The sequence below is a fragment of the Sus scrofa genome, chromosome 9 (assembly GCF_000003025.6).
Source record: "Sus scrofa isolate TJ Tabasco breed Duroc chromosome 9, Sscrofa11.1, whole genome shotgun sequence".
Classification (NCBI taxonomy): domain Eukaryota; kingdom Metazoa; phylum Chordata; class Mammalia; order Artiodactyla; family Suidae; genus Sus; species Sus scrofa.
Genome location: NC_010451.4, coordinates 56,260,919 through 56,276,182, shown reverse-complemented (window position 1 = coordinate 56,276,182; position 15,264 = coordinate 56,260,919). Strand labels below are relative to the sequence as shown.

Sequence of the window (15,264 nt, the reverse complement as noted above, 5' to 3'; positions counted from 1 at the left end):
TCATATATTTGAGTCATGGAGTGCAAACTGCCTTCATCTCATCTTCAAGCTGTCACTTACAATGACTTCCAAACTTGACTTTTCATTATAATCCCTGTTAAAAAACAGATTCCCAGAACTCACCCCAGCTTGACAAGATATAATGTGAAAAAAAGTTTAATCTCTTATTCTTTTGTTTTAAAAGAATTTGAGATTCTTTTGTTTCTTTCAATGCCAAACAAAGGGCCAGACTTTCTGTTTTCCACTGAACTTACAAATAAGTATTTAGTGAAAAATATTCCAAGTCTTAATTCTCAAGCAGTTGGCTGGCCTAGAGGGGTTACATACTTTCTCTCTGCTCACAAGAATGAGTGAATGAATGAATGAATGAGGGGAATTCCCTGGCTCCCACGGGAAAGCTCTGTCCAGAGACCCACAGCTTATGGAAGCACGGTGACCAAAGGACGCTTGGGATGTCACACAGATACGGACACTGACATCCAGGGGCAATGAGTTCAGGGCTGCCCAGCCGGACAGCAGCAGGTGCAAAATCTCCCAACTACTCCCTCCAAAGATAGCACTGCTGCTTAGAATTCATGTGGAATCGTTCAGAAGCCCAAATAATCACAGGAAATGACAGACTGCCACACATCAAATGCTTATAAATGTGTGTGAAGGAGTTAATGGGTTCGGAATAAATACCCGAGGAGCCGGCACACTCGCCGACCTTTTTTAATGTAGAGCGCGGTGGAGCCTCTGTGAAAAGAGAGAGACCTGCCTTCCAACGGACAGGCTTTCATATGATGATATAGAAAATGGAACTTGACATTGAATGAGACAGACGTGAGTTCCAATCTCAACTCTGCCACTTCCTCATGTGCCCGCGTTGTCATTGTCTTAACCTCCCAGGGCTGCACCTTCCTCACCCAAAGGCAGTGATAACCACTATTTCTTACAGGGTTTCCATTTAGTGTAAATGCCCGGCACACAATGCCTGGCACCCAGGTACAGTTTGTAATCGTGGTGATTTTTATTTTCCAGTTCCCTAAAAGTGAGACACATTCTCTTTATGCAGCTAATTTTTTGAACTGCCAAAGCTCAGTGTCTCAGGTTAAAAAAAATACAAAAACAGTCCTCCAATAGGACATTCCTTTATGTTGCTCTCCAAACCGAGGATTGAAAGCATGCTTTCAAGACACACAGCTGGAGTTCCTGCCGTGGCTAGGAACCATAAGGTTGCGGGTTTGATCCATGGCCTCGATCAGTGGGTTAAGGATCCAGCGTTGCTGTGGCTATGGCATAGGCTGACAGCTACAGCTCCCATGACACCCCTAGCCTGGGAACCTCCATATGCCACAGGTGCGGCCCTAGAAAAGCCAAAAAAAAAAAAAAAAAAAAGACACACATCTGTCTGACATGCTAAGAGCAATAATGAGTTGCCAAAATATCCAGGAATAACAAAATTAACAACATCCACCCCCAAAAAACCTCCTCTGGAGTGATTTACCAATTATTTCAATGAAATGTTCAGTCATGAAAAAGAAAGGACTTGCATTGGAACCTTATTAAAATAGATCTCTCACCTTCAGTGGAACTTGTTACAAGTTACCCTAAATATCTCCGCTCCCCACTTGTCCTTTCCAAGGTTATTATTCCAAAGAGAGGATCCAAGGTGGCATGGTCACACTTGTGGCCAGTGAGGAGACTGTCAGGATAGAGGAGTGAGGCCTCCATTTGACCCTGGACAGCCACTCGCAGCCCTTCGGAAAGACTCTCTTGATAACGTTTGCTCCACACAGCCTCGAGCCTGGCGGGTCTGTTTTATGAAGACTAAGATTTCACTGGAAAGACCCAGGAGGGGGACTGAGGAAGGCACACGGGAAGTTCCAGTCTGTTCCGTTCACCTCAGCCATCCTGTGCATCCACCCAAGTAAGATAAGATGCAGAAGGCCTCGCTCCTGCAGCCCTGAAAGTCTGTCCCCAGCAGCAACCCGGATTGATCCACTGGCTCTTTGATCATGTCCAATTTGGCCACCATCCTGTGGATAAGGTTTTTAATTCCTGCTGACCACGGCTGCACAGCCGAGCACCGAAGACAGCACAGCGACCCTGGCTATAGACGGCTGGGGTGGGACGTGGGCCCTGAGTGCCTTGATCTATTTGCTTCTCTGTTTATAAATGGATTTAGACAGAAGGGGAAATGCTTTGGCAACCTCTGGACTATACAAACCGTTTCATTCCCACTAAGGAGTACTTTTTCCCTCTGAAGGGACATAGAAAGATAGAGCTCCCAATGGGCCAGGTTTTTGTCAAGGTATCTTAATGCAACATTTCTACATGGAACGGTTTCACAGAGAAAAGAAGAATGTCGTGGCTGTTGAGATAGGCTGAACAAAGCACCTGCCACCACGGCTGTCACTGCAGAGTTATGTAGTCCAGTTTAACCTCTCCAAAGCACAGGACGACCATTTATCACCCCAATAGACAGCTCTCTGTGTGATTACCACGGTAACGAGTCTCATCCCTTCCTAACAGTCCCCGATACCACACACCAAAGTTTTCAAATCAAATCATGGAAAGCAGAGGGGTTTGCTGGGGGGCAGGGGGTAGGGAGTGGGATGAATGGGGAGTTTGGGGTTAGTAGATGCAAACTATTACATTTAGAAAGGATAAGCAATGGGGTCCTACTGGACAGCACAGGGAACTATGTGCAATCTCTTGGAATAGAACATGATGGAAGATAGTACAAAAAAAAAAGAATGTAAATATATATATATGAGTGTGTGTGTGTGTGTGTATATATATATATATATATATATATATATATATATATATATATATACTGGGTAACTTTGCTGTACAGCAGAAATTGAAGGAATACTATAAATCAACTATAATTTAAAAAATCAGGAGTTCCCGTCATGGCACAGTGGTTAACGAATCCGACTAAGAACCAGGAGGTTGCGGGTTCGATCCCTGGCCTTGCTCAGTGGGTTAAGGATCTGGCGTTGCTGTGAGCTGTGGTGTAGGTTGTAGACACGGCTCAGATCCCGCATTGCTGTGGCTCTGGCGTAGGCCGGTGGCTACAGCTCCGATTGGACCCCTAGCCTGGGAACCTCCATATGCCGTGAGAGTGGCCCAAGAAATGGCAAAAAGACGAAAAAAAAAAAAATCAAATCGAGGTTGCAGCATATAAAGGGAACTCAGCCAGCCAGCTTCTATGCCAATAGCAACACGATTCTTCCCTGCCAGGAAGCCACATTTTAACATTTCTGGATTCTCTGGTAATCACAGATGTCCCTAGACAATTTTTAAGTTAAAGTGTCAATAGCAATGATCACTGGTCAAAAGCCAAGGGAGGTACATCATATGAACAGATATGTATAAAAGCAAGATGCCATCAAAGGCAACTCACTGTGATTTGAAACACCGCTAAAGGAAAAAAGCTAACAACTCTTGCTTGCCTGATCATTGATGTATATTTGGAGACAACACAAACGTACTCCACCAGCAATTCCCTCCAGCCCTAGTGCCCAGCTCAGGGCCCATTCATTCATACGCCAAGGCATTACCTAGGGAACAGCAGTTATCTTGGTGATAAATGGCATCCCAACCCAGCCACGGGAGGTGAGATCCAAAAGCCAATTCAGAAGCCGCAGCAGTTGTTTTAGGGTGAGTTGTGCAAATGGGTCTGATGATAAAGTTCTTCTTTCCCCACAGTGAGGCTGAGTGCAAGAAGCTTATATTTAAAAGCTTCTATTTCAGGATAGAAAACTATTAAGAAAGACGTCCAAGTCCCCAGGAGCAAGAGTTTCATGGATCCGTGGGGTCTCCCGTACTGTCATTTTTCCACGTTTATATTATAGAAAATTTCAAACATACGGAAAGTACAAATAGTAATGTCTTGAGCTTCCATGCACCTACTGCCACATTTTGTCCAATCTTAATGCTTGGCTGTACTTACATCAGGCCTTTTCTTTTCTACAATAAATAAATAATTATGCAGGAAAGTAAAAATCTGTGTGTAGCCCTCCCAACTCCACATCCTCACCTCCCTCAACAGTACATAGTATTAGTCTGCATGTTTTCAAGCATTACATAAACATTATCAGGTGGAAAATATCCATCTACAACGTGTTTTTTCCCTGCAGCCTTGTATTTCTAAATCTTATCTGTATTCATACCAGATCTGGGTCATTTGTCTTCACTGCTGCACTGAACATCACTGCCTGAATATAACACAGACGATTTTATCCTTTTTCCTCTGAAAGGCAGTGAGACTATATGAGAGTTTTCTCTACGGTAAGCAACGTAGAAACAAGCATTCCTCTGCCAGGGTCCTGTCCCACACATGCAGTGATTTCTCAGGGCATAAGCAGAGGTGGGGGCTGCTGAGTTGAGGGCATGTGTATAGCCACAGCTTCGAAGTGTTACCACACTGCCTTGAAAGGCACTGCACCAAATAACTTCCCCACCATCCAGGAAGGAGAATGCAGGTCGCCCTGCATCCGTGTCATCGTGCAATACTCACTCTTTCATGTTTGCCTCTCTGATGGGTACGGAAAGACACCTCATTTTCATGTGCGCTTTCCTGATTACCAGGAACATCCTTTCCTGTTCACTGGACATCTGCATCTTCATTTCTCTGGATTGCCAATTTTTCTACTTGCCTTTCTTCTTATTGCTTTGGAAGAGATCTTTACATATTCTGTGACTTTGAGAAAGTTACTGAGTATCTGGGCTTCCCGTCAGGAAAGTGGAGGCAATGTCTCTTAGGAATGACTTGAAGCTGATCGGAAAGCACTCAGTCCTGTTACATGCTGAGCACACATAAAAAGTCACCATTTCCATTACTGCTATGAACATGAATAATGAGGTTCAGGGGGTAGGGTATGCATTTCCAGCATTCCTCCCCAGACTGCAGCTCCCTTTGGGATAAATGCTGCAGGACTCAGGACCAGGCGTCTCAGCAATTTTCCTGGCTCCGATTCCCCCACAATTCAAAGCATAATATCAGGACTCTGTGATTTACAAGTTACCATCAGGAAAGTGTGCACCGTTGATTCTCCCAGAGAGCACTTATACTAAACATCACAGTTGGACATCCTCCCATTTACAAGGGGCTGTGATCTTGTCTGTGACCAACAATGGCTAAGTACCTGTGTGAGGAGAACTCTGGGAAGAGGGAAGCGGGCGGTGGAAGCTGGCAGGTAAATCAGTACTAGGGAGCAGTCAAGTATTCCTGGGGTGGTAAATACAGCCATGACCTCATGCAATGCCACCAGACCCAAGATGACTCCATGTCCCACGTCATAAGCGATCCTCTCATAAGAAAAGTGAAAGGACAATCATCATATCACTTATCTCCTACAGAAATGTTTTTGTTTTGGCTTTCTGGCCACGCCCACAGCAAATGGAAGTTCCCAGGCCAGGGATCGAACCCACGCCACAGCAGCAACCCAAGCCACTGCAGTGACAACGCCAGATCCTTAACCTGCTGCATCACAAGAGAACTCCCAGAAGTGTTTTGGGTTTTTTTGGTTTTTTTTTTTTGTCTTTTTGTCTTTTGTCTTTTTAGGGCCACACCCTCGGCATATGGAAGTTCCCAGGCTAGGGGTCGAATCAGAGCTGTAGGTGTCAGCCTATGCTACAGCCACAGCAACTCGGGATGTGAGCCGCGTCTGCGACCTACACCACAGCTCATGCCAACACCGGATCCTTAACCCACTGAGCAAGGCCAGGGATCGAACCCACGTCCTCATGGATCCTAGTCCAGTCTGTTAACCACTGAGCCATGATGGGAACTCCCCAGAAGCATTTATTTTTAATAATGACCAAAAGTACACTGACATCACCTCAATGGCAGGTGTACTGTGCATACGTGTTTCTGGAGTTCCCTGGCAGCCTGGTGGTTAAGGATCTGGTGTTGTCACTGCTATGGCTCAGGTCTGATCTCTGGCCTGAGAACTTCCTCATCCCATGGACACTGCCAAAAAGAAAGGAAAGAAGGAAGGAAATACTTTGCTACCCCCAATACACAGAAGCACATGTTCTAAGGATAAGGTGGTGAGCTAGGGAGATGCAATAAAAAGGAAGCACATAAGCTTCTCTGCTTGAACTCTTTAACATACTTTGTTTCGTGCTGAGATCCTCCCAGGTTGGCTTCTACTCAGCTGCATCTTGGCCTCTCCTTGGAGAAAGGCCATGTTCGTCTTTATGAACCTTGCCAGTGGAGTCAGGAAGCATGTACAGCTGACCTCCAGGCCAATCAAGTACTTCTGACATCAGCTTCAACTGGTGACTGGCAGGGTCCCTTTTCACATGTACTTGCACCTCATCTCACATTCAGAATTATCTCCCTCCATATTCAGTTTCAACCAGGACTAAAGAAACCAGAGACTTCCCCAGTGACCCTCCTCCGCTCTTGTGCAGAGCAATCATAGTACATAGGAGTCAACTCCAGCCCAAATATAATTAGACCATCTTCTGATATCTATCTAGGTGCACTCCCTTCTTCTTAAATGTATGCCAAGTTTCCACTTCCAAGAAGTTAAATTGCCATATAAAAACGCTGTGGTGATTATAAGTAATTAGACACTATAATGGAAAATTAACTGTTTTTATATATAAACAAGACATTTCTTTTTCTAACTGTTATGAAGCTGCAACAACAACAAAAAATAATAATAAATGAAATCCTGAGGGTTTGCAGAGGTTTTCTGGGGGTGGGGGGGACCCATAAACCTATCTTCCTGGAATCAGCATATGTCTTATTCTGTTAATACCGCCAAGTTGGTACAACGTCCTGGTCCGAGCCCTATTATTAGTAAATTCTAACCCTATCCTCTGTGCTGTGGAAGGAGAAACCACAATAACAACCTCACAGCAGCTGAAACAGAGGCAGGCAGGCATGCGAGGCGGACTGAGGGCCTTCTCCATATGTGGGAAGCCATTACCCGAAGGTTCTAGTCCTTCTCTCTCTTTCCTCTTTGTCCTGCTGCTCCCAAGAGACTTGAAGCCGAGTGGTTGGGTCAGTCCAGTGAGCACCCATGAGCTCTGGCAAAGTCTGGGTTAGAAGGTGGATAATCCAGCTGAGTGGAGTCCCTCTCTACTGCCACACTAAAAACACCGCCTCTGGAGTTCCTGTCGTGGCTCAGGGGTTAACGAATCCAACTAGGAACCATGAGGTTGCAGGTTTGATCCCTGGCCTTGCTCAGTGGGTTGAGGATCCGGCGTTGCCGTGAGCTGTGGTGTGGGTCGCAGGCACGGCTCGGATCCCGCGTTGCTGTGGCTCTGGCATAGGCCAGTGGCTACAGCTCCGATTGGACCCCTAGCCTGGGAACCTCCATATGCCTCGGGAGCAGCCCTAGAAAGGGCAAAAAGACAAAAACAAACAAACAAACAAACAAACAAAAACCCACATAAAAACAAACAAACACCACCTCCTTGAGACCAGAATGGAAAACAGCATTCCCCAAGAGAGAATGCAAAAGGAAGCTCTGATCTCTACCAAAGCCCTGCAGTCCTCTAAACATATTTCAGCGAAGAGTCCACCAAGGGGTTCAGCCATAGGACTGGAAATGACTTCACTCAGGGCCAGGAGGAGTGACGAGATGGCCCAGCAGGCTCACCAAGAGCCCCCAAAATTCCCAGGTTCCATACAGAGGAGGGAGCCTCAGGTCTGAGCCCTACCTAACTGCCAGCTCCATTCCTCTTCCTCCTGACCTCAGAACAAAGGGCAAATAGCCCCTAAAATGCTTCTGGGTTAACCCTGATCTGGTCCTCTACTGGGAATGCGAAATGCCTGGCAATGTCAGGCTCCAGGCTCTTTCCTTAAAGGGCCTTAGCAGGTGCCCAAGGCAAATCAACTTTGGGCATTTACTCTCCATGCAGAGACAGAAGAGTTTCAGAAGCCACCTACGTGTTGCCCCGACAGCCACTCCAAAGGACCCTGCACTACATACAAGGTGGAATCAAGTGGCTTCAAAAGTTTCAAAGAAATCCACTCTTTTTCTTTTTCCCTTATTCCTTCCCTTTTTTCATTCTCACCTCTCTTTACAATCTAAACAACGCTTTACTGTCCTTACTGTTTTTCATGTAGACTCCTAGGATGTATAAACCTAACAACTTTTTCTCTTTTTTTCTTTTTTTTTTTTTTTTGTCTTTTGATCTTTTTAGGGCCACACCCGCAGTATATGGAGGCTCCCAGGCTAGGGATCTAATCAGAGCTGTAGCCTACGGCCTGCGCCACAGCCACAGCAATGCCAGATCCAAGCCGCATCCGTGACCTACACCACAGCTCACGGCAACGCCGGATCCTTAACTCACTGAGCAAGGCCCGGGATCAAACCCGCAACCTCATGGTTCCTAGTCGGATTCGTTTCTACTGCGCCACGATGGGAACTCCTCTTTTTTATTTGTTTAATGATTTTTATTCTTTCCATTATAGTTGGCTCACAGAGTTCTGTCAGTTTCCTACTGTACAGCAAAGTGACCCAGTCACACATACATTCTTTTTCTCACATTATCCTCCACCATACTCCAGCACAAGTGACTAGATATAGTGCCCAGTGCTATACAGCAGGATCTCATTGCTTATCCATTCCAAAGGCAATAGTTTGCATCTATGAACCCCAGATTTCCAGTCCATCCCACCCTCTCCCTCCCCCCCTTGGCAACCACAAATCTTTCCACTTAGATTCCTGAGGTATGTCAAAACTAGCAACTTTATACTGGCCACAGTGGGATCACAAATTCTGTTTTCAACCCAGAGGCACAACCAACCCTGTAGGAAACCGGTTTCACAAAAGATTTACTCTATAGATGATTTCAACTGAGCTGTATTTAAGGAGGTGCATATGGCAATTTTGGTGCTGATAATACCCTTTAGGTGGAGTTCAAAGAGAAAATTCCAGATGGTAAGCAAAAGGATTAAATTGTCATAATGTTCCCCATGCCGATTCCAAAATGCCCACGCGGCCTCTACAGAACCACAAAGAAGAGCTTGGCAGTGGTCCTACAGGTGCTTCAGAGAAAGGTTTAAAATATTCCAATTATTAGTCGAGATTTAGAATAAACTTCAAAATAATGGCAGTGCCATCACCAAGCAAGGATAAATATTTGTTGGATTAAATTATTGAGTTAAATGACACTGAAGATTACAGACCTTTGGAAAGGCATTTTCATTTGCCAAATTTGGAGTCAATTTCCCATTTGCTATTAGAAAAATCTAATTAGCTATTTAGCTATTAGAAACTGCTAAAGAACTATTTAGCTATTAGAAATTTAGCTATTAGAAACTGCTAAAGAACTATGTCACCAGTTAAAACTGATTCCTAAAGAATCCTTTGGCATCTCTGTTTCACAAAAGTGTTATAAAACCTAAGGAGTAAGGAGACAACAGCTGGGGAGACCAAAAGAGCTCAGCTCCAAATATATTCTGACTCTGGATGAGTTCTTTATCCCGTGCATGCCTCAATTTATTTACCCTTAGAATGGGGACGGGAGAAGCAGTTATGAGTAATTGCTAATAAAAGCCTATTTGCCTCTGGCAGAAATACAAATGCTTGTTGATAAAGATCACTTTCCCAAACCCCAGTTTACGTTTCTCCATTAACATTCCATGCCCAGCTCTCAGGTTCCCAAGATCCTATGGGTTTTGGTCTCCGACTAAAAAAACCAAGCTAAATTTTGGAGAATCACTGGAGCCAACCCATGAAGCAGCAGCCAGTTCCCTAACTCCCAGAGAAGTCATCACACACATCCACACCTCATTTCATTTTTCCACCAGGATGACACCCAATCTTTGTGATAAAAATGAACCCAAAGACACCACCCCAAAGAACCTGTTTCTCTTGGACCCACCAAAGAATGAAATGTTCTCAAAGCCACCTCCTAAGATAAACACCCTTCCCCACATGCCCTTTTTAATTGGCTGATTGACGGTCCCCGGGGTGTGACGGCACGGATTTATCCCGGGTGTGTAACTGAGCTGGAAAAGGCTTCCTGATTTCTGAGGACCCTAATAAGGACAGCGGGGCACAGAGTGGGCTGAAGCTACTGTGGGCATGACCCCAGCACTTGGCAAAAAAAAAAAAAAAAAAAAAAAAAAAAAAAAAATTCTATCAGGGAAGGTGGATCTGTGATCCCTTTGTGATCCCTTCCAGCTCTAAAACTCCAAAGTCACCTCCGTAAGACTGGCCATCAGAAGTCACAGAGAGAATCAACAGACCCCTTCTCCTTCCAGGAGAGGACAGGCATTAGACTATAGGTTTTAGTGAAGTAACTAAAAGTCATGTGGTCACAGGTTGTAAAATGTGCAAATACCCATATTCACCTCCTCGCATGTGTGTGTGACGTCTAGGGCAATTTCAAGTTATACACATCAATGCTTATATTAAGTCATAAGTGGTTATGCACAGTACGTTGGTTTCTCAGTATCTCATATGAAAACTCTTAGGGTAAACTGCTACAACCTCAACCTATTTGTCAAGCAAGTTGCTCACTTTTTCCAAGTGCCCTTCAAATTTAGAAACTCTGCCTGTTTCTAAAGATCAAACTGAAAGAGAGATCCTTCAAAAGTAACCGTGCCCAAACTATTTTATAGAGAGAATGGATGAACCACAAGTGCCGACTGTATAGCACAGGGAACTATATGTCATATCCTATGATAAACCATCATGAAAAAGAATATAGAGGAATAACCGAATCATTCTGCTGTACAGTGAAATTAACACACTGTAAATCAACCATACTTCAAAAAAATTAAAAAATGAACAAACAAAAAAAGAAAATAGGAGAAAAAAAAAGTAAGCATGCCCATATCTCTGGAACCTATTCAGTCCTGAGAAGCCAGTTCAAGTGACTTTTCCACCAAGAAACCTTAATCACAACCAGAAAAACAAAACACCCAAGAGGTAAATATTATTTATGATATCATAAAATGTACCTTGTGTTAGTGGGATAGTGTAAGCATAAGCTGCACCTCATTTTTGGCCTGAAATCCCTGTCAATGTTCTCATGATTATAAGAGACTGTCACCGATTTCTAAAAGGCAACACAGTTCCATTCTGAATGAGGATTACTGTTACCGGGTTTTAAACTAAAACCAATATGTTATAAACTAAATTAACTGTAAACATGTTTCACATCTCTTCAATGGGCTGATTAACACACTTCTTTTCAAACAGAGGTTCTCCTGGGGCTTGGTTTTTTTATTTTACTTTAAATTTAATGACAAATGTTCCTTCAGTTTGGCTTTAAGAAAAGGCTCTCTTTTCTCAATATCTAGTATGTCATGTAAGAGATCTATGGAGAAACAGATCAACGTAGATATCACTTCCTAAAACTCAAACGACTGTATTTGAATAAGAACGGGCCTGTTCAAATAAACAATAATTTTTTTTGAAGATGAGTATTCCATCAAGGTCAGAGGATCTAATAATAAATTACTGTCAGGTGATTATCTGCCTGATGAAAAATGTTTCCATTTCTCAGTTTACTTGAATACATGCTTTTGTGCCTAGGAGATCAGTATCATTAATTGACATTTGGACAGCTAAATCTAAACAACTTGGATTGCTTAATTACTTAGAAGCTTTTTTAATGCTGTAGGTTTTTTCCACCATGATTTTACCTACTTATTGTGCAGAGGGCAGGAGGGGGGGGTCACTTTTTACCTTGGTTTTCATTATTTTATCTGACAAAGTTCACTTCTGCTAGCTATTTAAATCTTAAAACAGCAAACAAAAGGATGAGAAAGTTCAATAACTTTAATTCCAACCTATGCCTTCCATGAGATTTGAATATTTTATGCATTGGTTCCACCAAAAGTGCTAAATATTTATCTCTATCCAAAAAAATATAGAGACATATATAGTTTCATTATGGATGCCAGCAACTTATTGCTGTTTTTTTAATTAATGAAAAAGATTAAGTTCATCCAATCTAAGATTTTTGATCCTGAACATAACTGTTAAAAACAACAAAAGTGCTTTGAAAGATGGTATTTGCCAAACCTTTGAGAAGTCACTAATGGGATTCCCATGATCTAATTCATGTAAGGCTTTAACTGTAACCGTAAACCCACTGCAAGCTTATGATCTGAAAGTGTGGACTCTTGTAGGCAGTTTTTACGGGTTTAATTCCACGGGCAAATCCCAGTTTTTATGTCTTAAATCTCAGCCAGAGCAAAATCACAACACATTTTCAAAAGAAACACCTAAAGAAGCCAAGCACGGGAATGATGGGGCCAGAATGCCGGTGCCAGCAGCCACCTTCTCCCACAAACCATCAAAGAACTTCAAAAGCACAAGACTGAGCAAAACTCATAGGGTGTGAAATATGCACAGTTCACTGTTAACACTCACAAAAGTACATGTGAATCATTTTATTTTCCTCTGATTTAGGTCCCACACAAGGTTCACTAAAACAGAACTTGTTCAGCTTCAATGATGACTAGGTCATTGTTGTGGGAGGCTATTTATTACTCTTTTTCAGGCATGATTTCCTTTCTGATCCAATTCTATGATTGCTAAAAGCCAGGAAAGGCGGCCTTCCAGTCAATGCATGGCACAAAGTCACTAAATAGTTTGTGGGCAGTAGGCTATGCCTGAGTGTTTAGGAGAAGCTGTTTAGCTTCGTCCCAGGAACCTCCAGATATGCAGTGTCTCCACAGGGTGCCTGGAGACTTCTGATTAATACAGGTCTTCTCTTTTCCCTTGAAGGGCTTTGAGTTCTTGCGACAAATGATTATGCTCCAGACAAGATTCAGCCCACCTCCCCTCACCAAGATCTATATTACATCCCAGGGTTAACACCTGACAGACACGCCAAAGTAAAAACATCAACAGAAATCTTGTTTCTAAAATTTCTTCTTCTTTTCTTCTTTTGCCTATTTCTTGGCTTTTAAAATCCAGTAGGACAAGCCTTGTTATGGGCCAGCAGGCCTAATTCCACCTTACAGACAAAATTTATTTCACAAAGGAGTAACTGAATATAATATTCATTTTATTACCAAACACCTGTAGGCACAACTTGGTTGTAAACGAACTTTATGTATTTACACACATATTTACTGATGGTACTAGAGGGACTACCAATGAAACTAACAGAAAATGTAGTTTTTCCAAGCATTGTGTACTAGCAGCTCTTGGCCTGAACCTTCCAAAAATGTATTTCCGAAACGCTGCTAGCTCTTCATTTACTTTTTGAATGTAAGCACAATTTAATTTCTTTCATGCCGCCCATGCAACAAACCTAAGCTCAAAGGGCCTTTTGGTTTGGAAATACTAATTTTTTACCTTTTTTTTACAGTCAATAACTTTTTGGATAAAAATTGCTTCAATTTTTTTTTTTTTTCCCCCGGAGGAGCAATTTGAATCATACCCATGTTTGGTATCCTTAAATCCTAAAATCCTTACAATGGCAGGGCACTGTGAAATGTGAAGCTTCTCTTAACGCCGTCAAAGTTCTGGATTTATTTTCTACATAAACCTACGACTTTTCAATATATTTATGAAGTGTTCTTTATCTTTCCTATTAGGTCTCGGCTCTTGTGGAGAAAGGAAGACAGATTTGATGAAGGTTTTTATTATAAGCTTTTTTTTTTTTAGTCTCTTAGAACTAACGGGGTTGACCTCCTCAGCCTGCCCCACAACAAGACAAATTCCAGAACTACCTCCCTAGAGGGAGATCCTTTTAAGTTCAGTGAATTCAGGATTTGGCTGGGAACCTCGGGGTACTGATTTACTTGTAAAATTCCCGAGTGCAGAAAGAAGAGGTTGGACGAGTTAAATAGAGGTGAGAAGTAACACCACTTCCTGAAACCATGATTTAGGGCGCTGAACCTGGTTAAGGGTTTGAACTTTCAGAATGAAAACCACAGCGGCGCTGGCTAAGGGGAAGGTGCAGGCGCTGCAGCGCGGCCGGCTCTCGCGGGATTGCATTTCCAATCTGACCATCGACCACCTTGCCAAGCCCTTCCCAGGTTGCAGGCGTTGCTGCAATGCCCACCGGCGGTCGAATCCAGTCCCCTTGCAGCGGTACAGAATCCCCAGGCCCCTTCCTCTCGCCCTCGCGTGGAAGGACGGAGGCGGTAACGAGCCCGACACCCGCGCGAAAGCTGCCGCACCCCACCGCCTCCCCGTTGCGCCGTCTTACCAGTACAGGAATGCAGAGGCTTGGGTCGCACGACCAGCGACGGGCACACGGAGTAGAGGGAAAGTTTCTCAAAGTAATCGCAGGTCTCTTTGGAGAGGATCTCGTCAATCATGAAAGTCTTGTAGCGCCTCCTGGCTGCTTTGAGCTGGCCGGGCGAGCTCAGCCTCAGCTCCGCGTGGCAGTGCATGGTGAGCTCCGGCGAGCGCCCGCCGGCCGGGGCCGCGGGGCTGGCGCGCCGGCGGGGACCTCGGCCCGCTCCTCGGCTGCCGGGAGGCGGTGAGGCTTGGGAGGCACGCGGAGGGGAGCGGGCACAGGGCGCGCGGGCTGCGCGTCTACACCCACCCGATCAGCATCTTCGCGGAGCCTTTTGGGGACAGCGCAGCTGTCAATCAGTGCGCGCTTCCTGCGGGGCTGGGTGCGGAGTCGCCCGGAGGGCCGGCCGCTGAGGGGCGTCGGCGCCCACCCCGCCCAGCCTGCCTGTGCAACCCGGCGCGGGCCTGTGCAACCCGGCGCGGACCTGTGCGCCTCGTGCCCGCCGCTCTCTCTTGCCTCCTCCCGCCTCTCAGTGTCTCGCGCTCCTCTGCCTGCCTATTTTAAGACACTCGCCTTGGCTCGCCTCCCCGCCCCCCTCCTGGGACGAGCTCCAGGTGTGTGTGCCGTGTGCGCGCCCGTGTGTGTGCGCGCGGTGCGGGGAGCGCGCGCCGCCCCCGCCGGCCGGCCAGGCCTTTGCTGGCAGATACCCGGCTAGAGCTCCGCGCGCCTCCCTCGCGCCCCGCATGTCCCGCTCGCGGCCCCGCTTCCATCGCCCGCACTGGGCGGGCGGGTAGGTCCAGGCCTTTTAGTAGAAACAAATCAAGTCCTCGCCGAGGCTCCCGAGACTGCGGGCCCCAGAGCTGGCGCCTCTCAGGACCCGGGTGCCTCCCTCTCCGCGTTGACCCCTGCAAGCCATTTCCCCAAGACCGCGGCCTCCCCTCGCGTCCCCTACGCTCGCAGCCCGCGCGCTCCGGCATCCGGCGTGTGCGCCGAGGTCGAGAACTTGACGGCTCCGTGGAGATTCCAACCGTCAATGACCCTTGCCCTGTCCGTTATCTCAGTAGTAAACTGTTTAAAAAAAAAAAAAAGGTA

At 45.3% G+C, this 15,264-nt stretch overlaps 1 protein-coding gene across 1 annotated transcript in view; it reads right to left on the bottom strand.

The window, feature by feature from the left end:
* BARX2 (BARX homeobox 2) overlaps positions 1-14,789 on the bottom strand; it is a 79,599-nt gene extending 64,810 nt beyond the window's left edge. Inside the window, exon 1 of the mRNA XM_003130069.6 lies at positions 14,140-14,789. Coding sequence (XP_003130117.3) covers positions 14,140-14,326 — 187 coding nt within the window. The 5' untranslated portion in view covers positions 14,327-14,789. The remainder of the gene's footprint in view (positions 1-14,139) is intronic.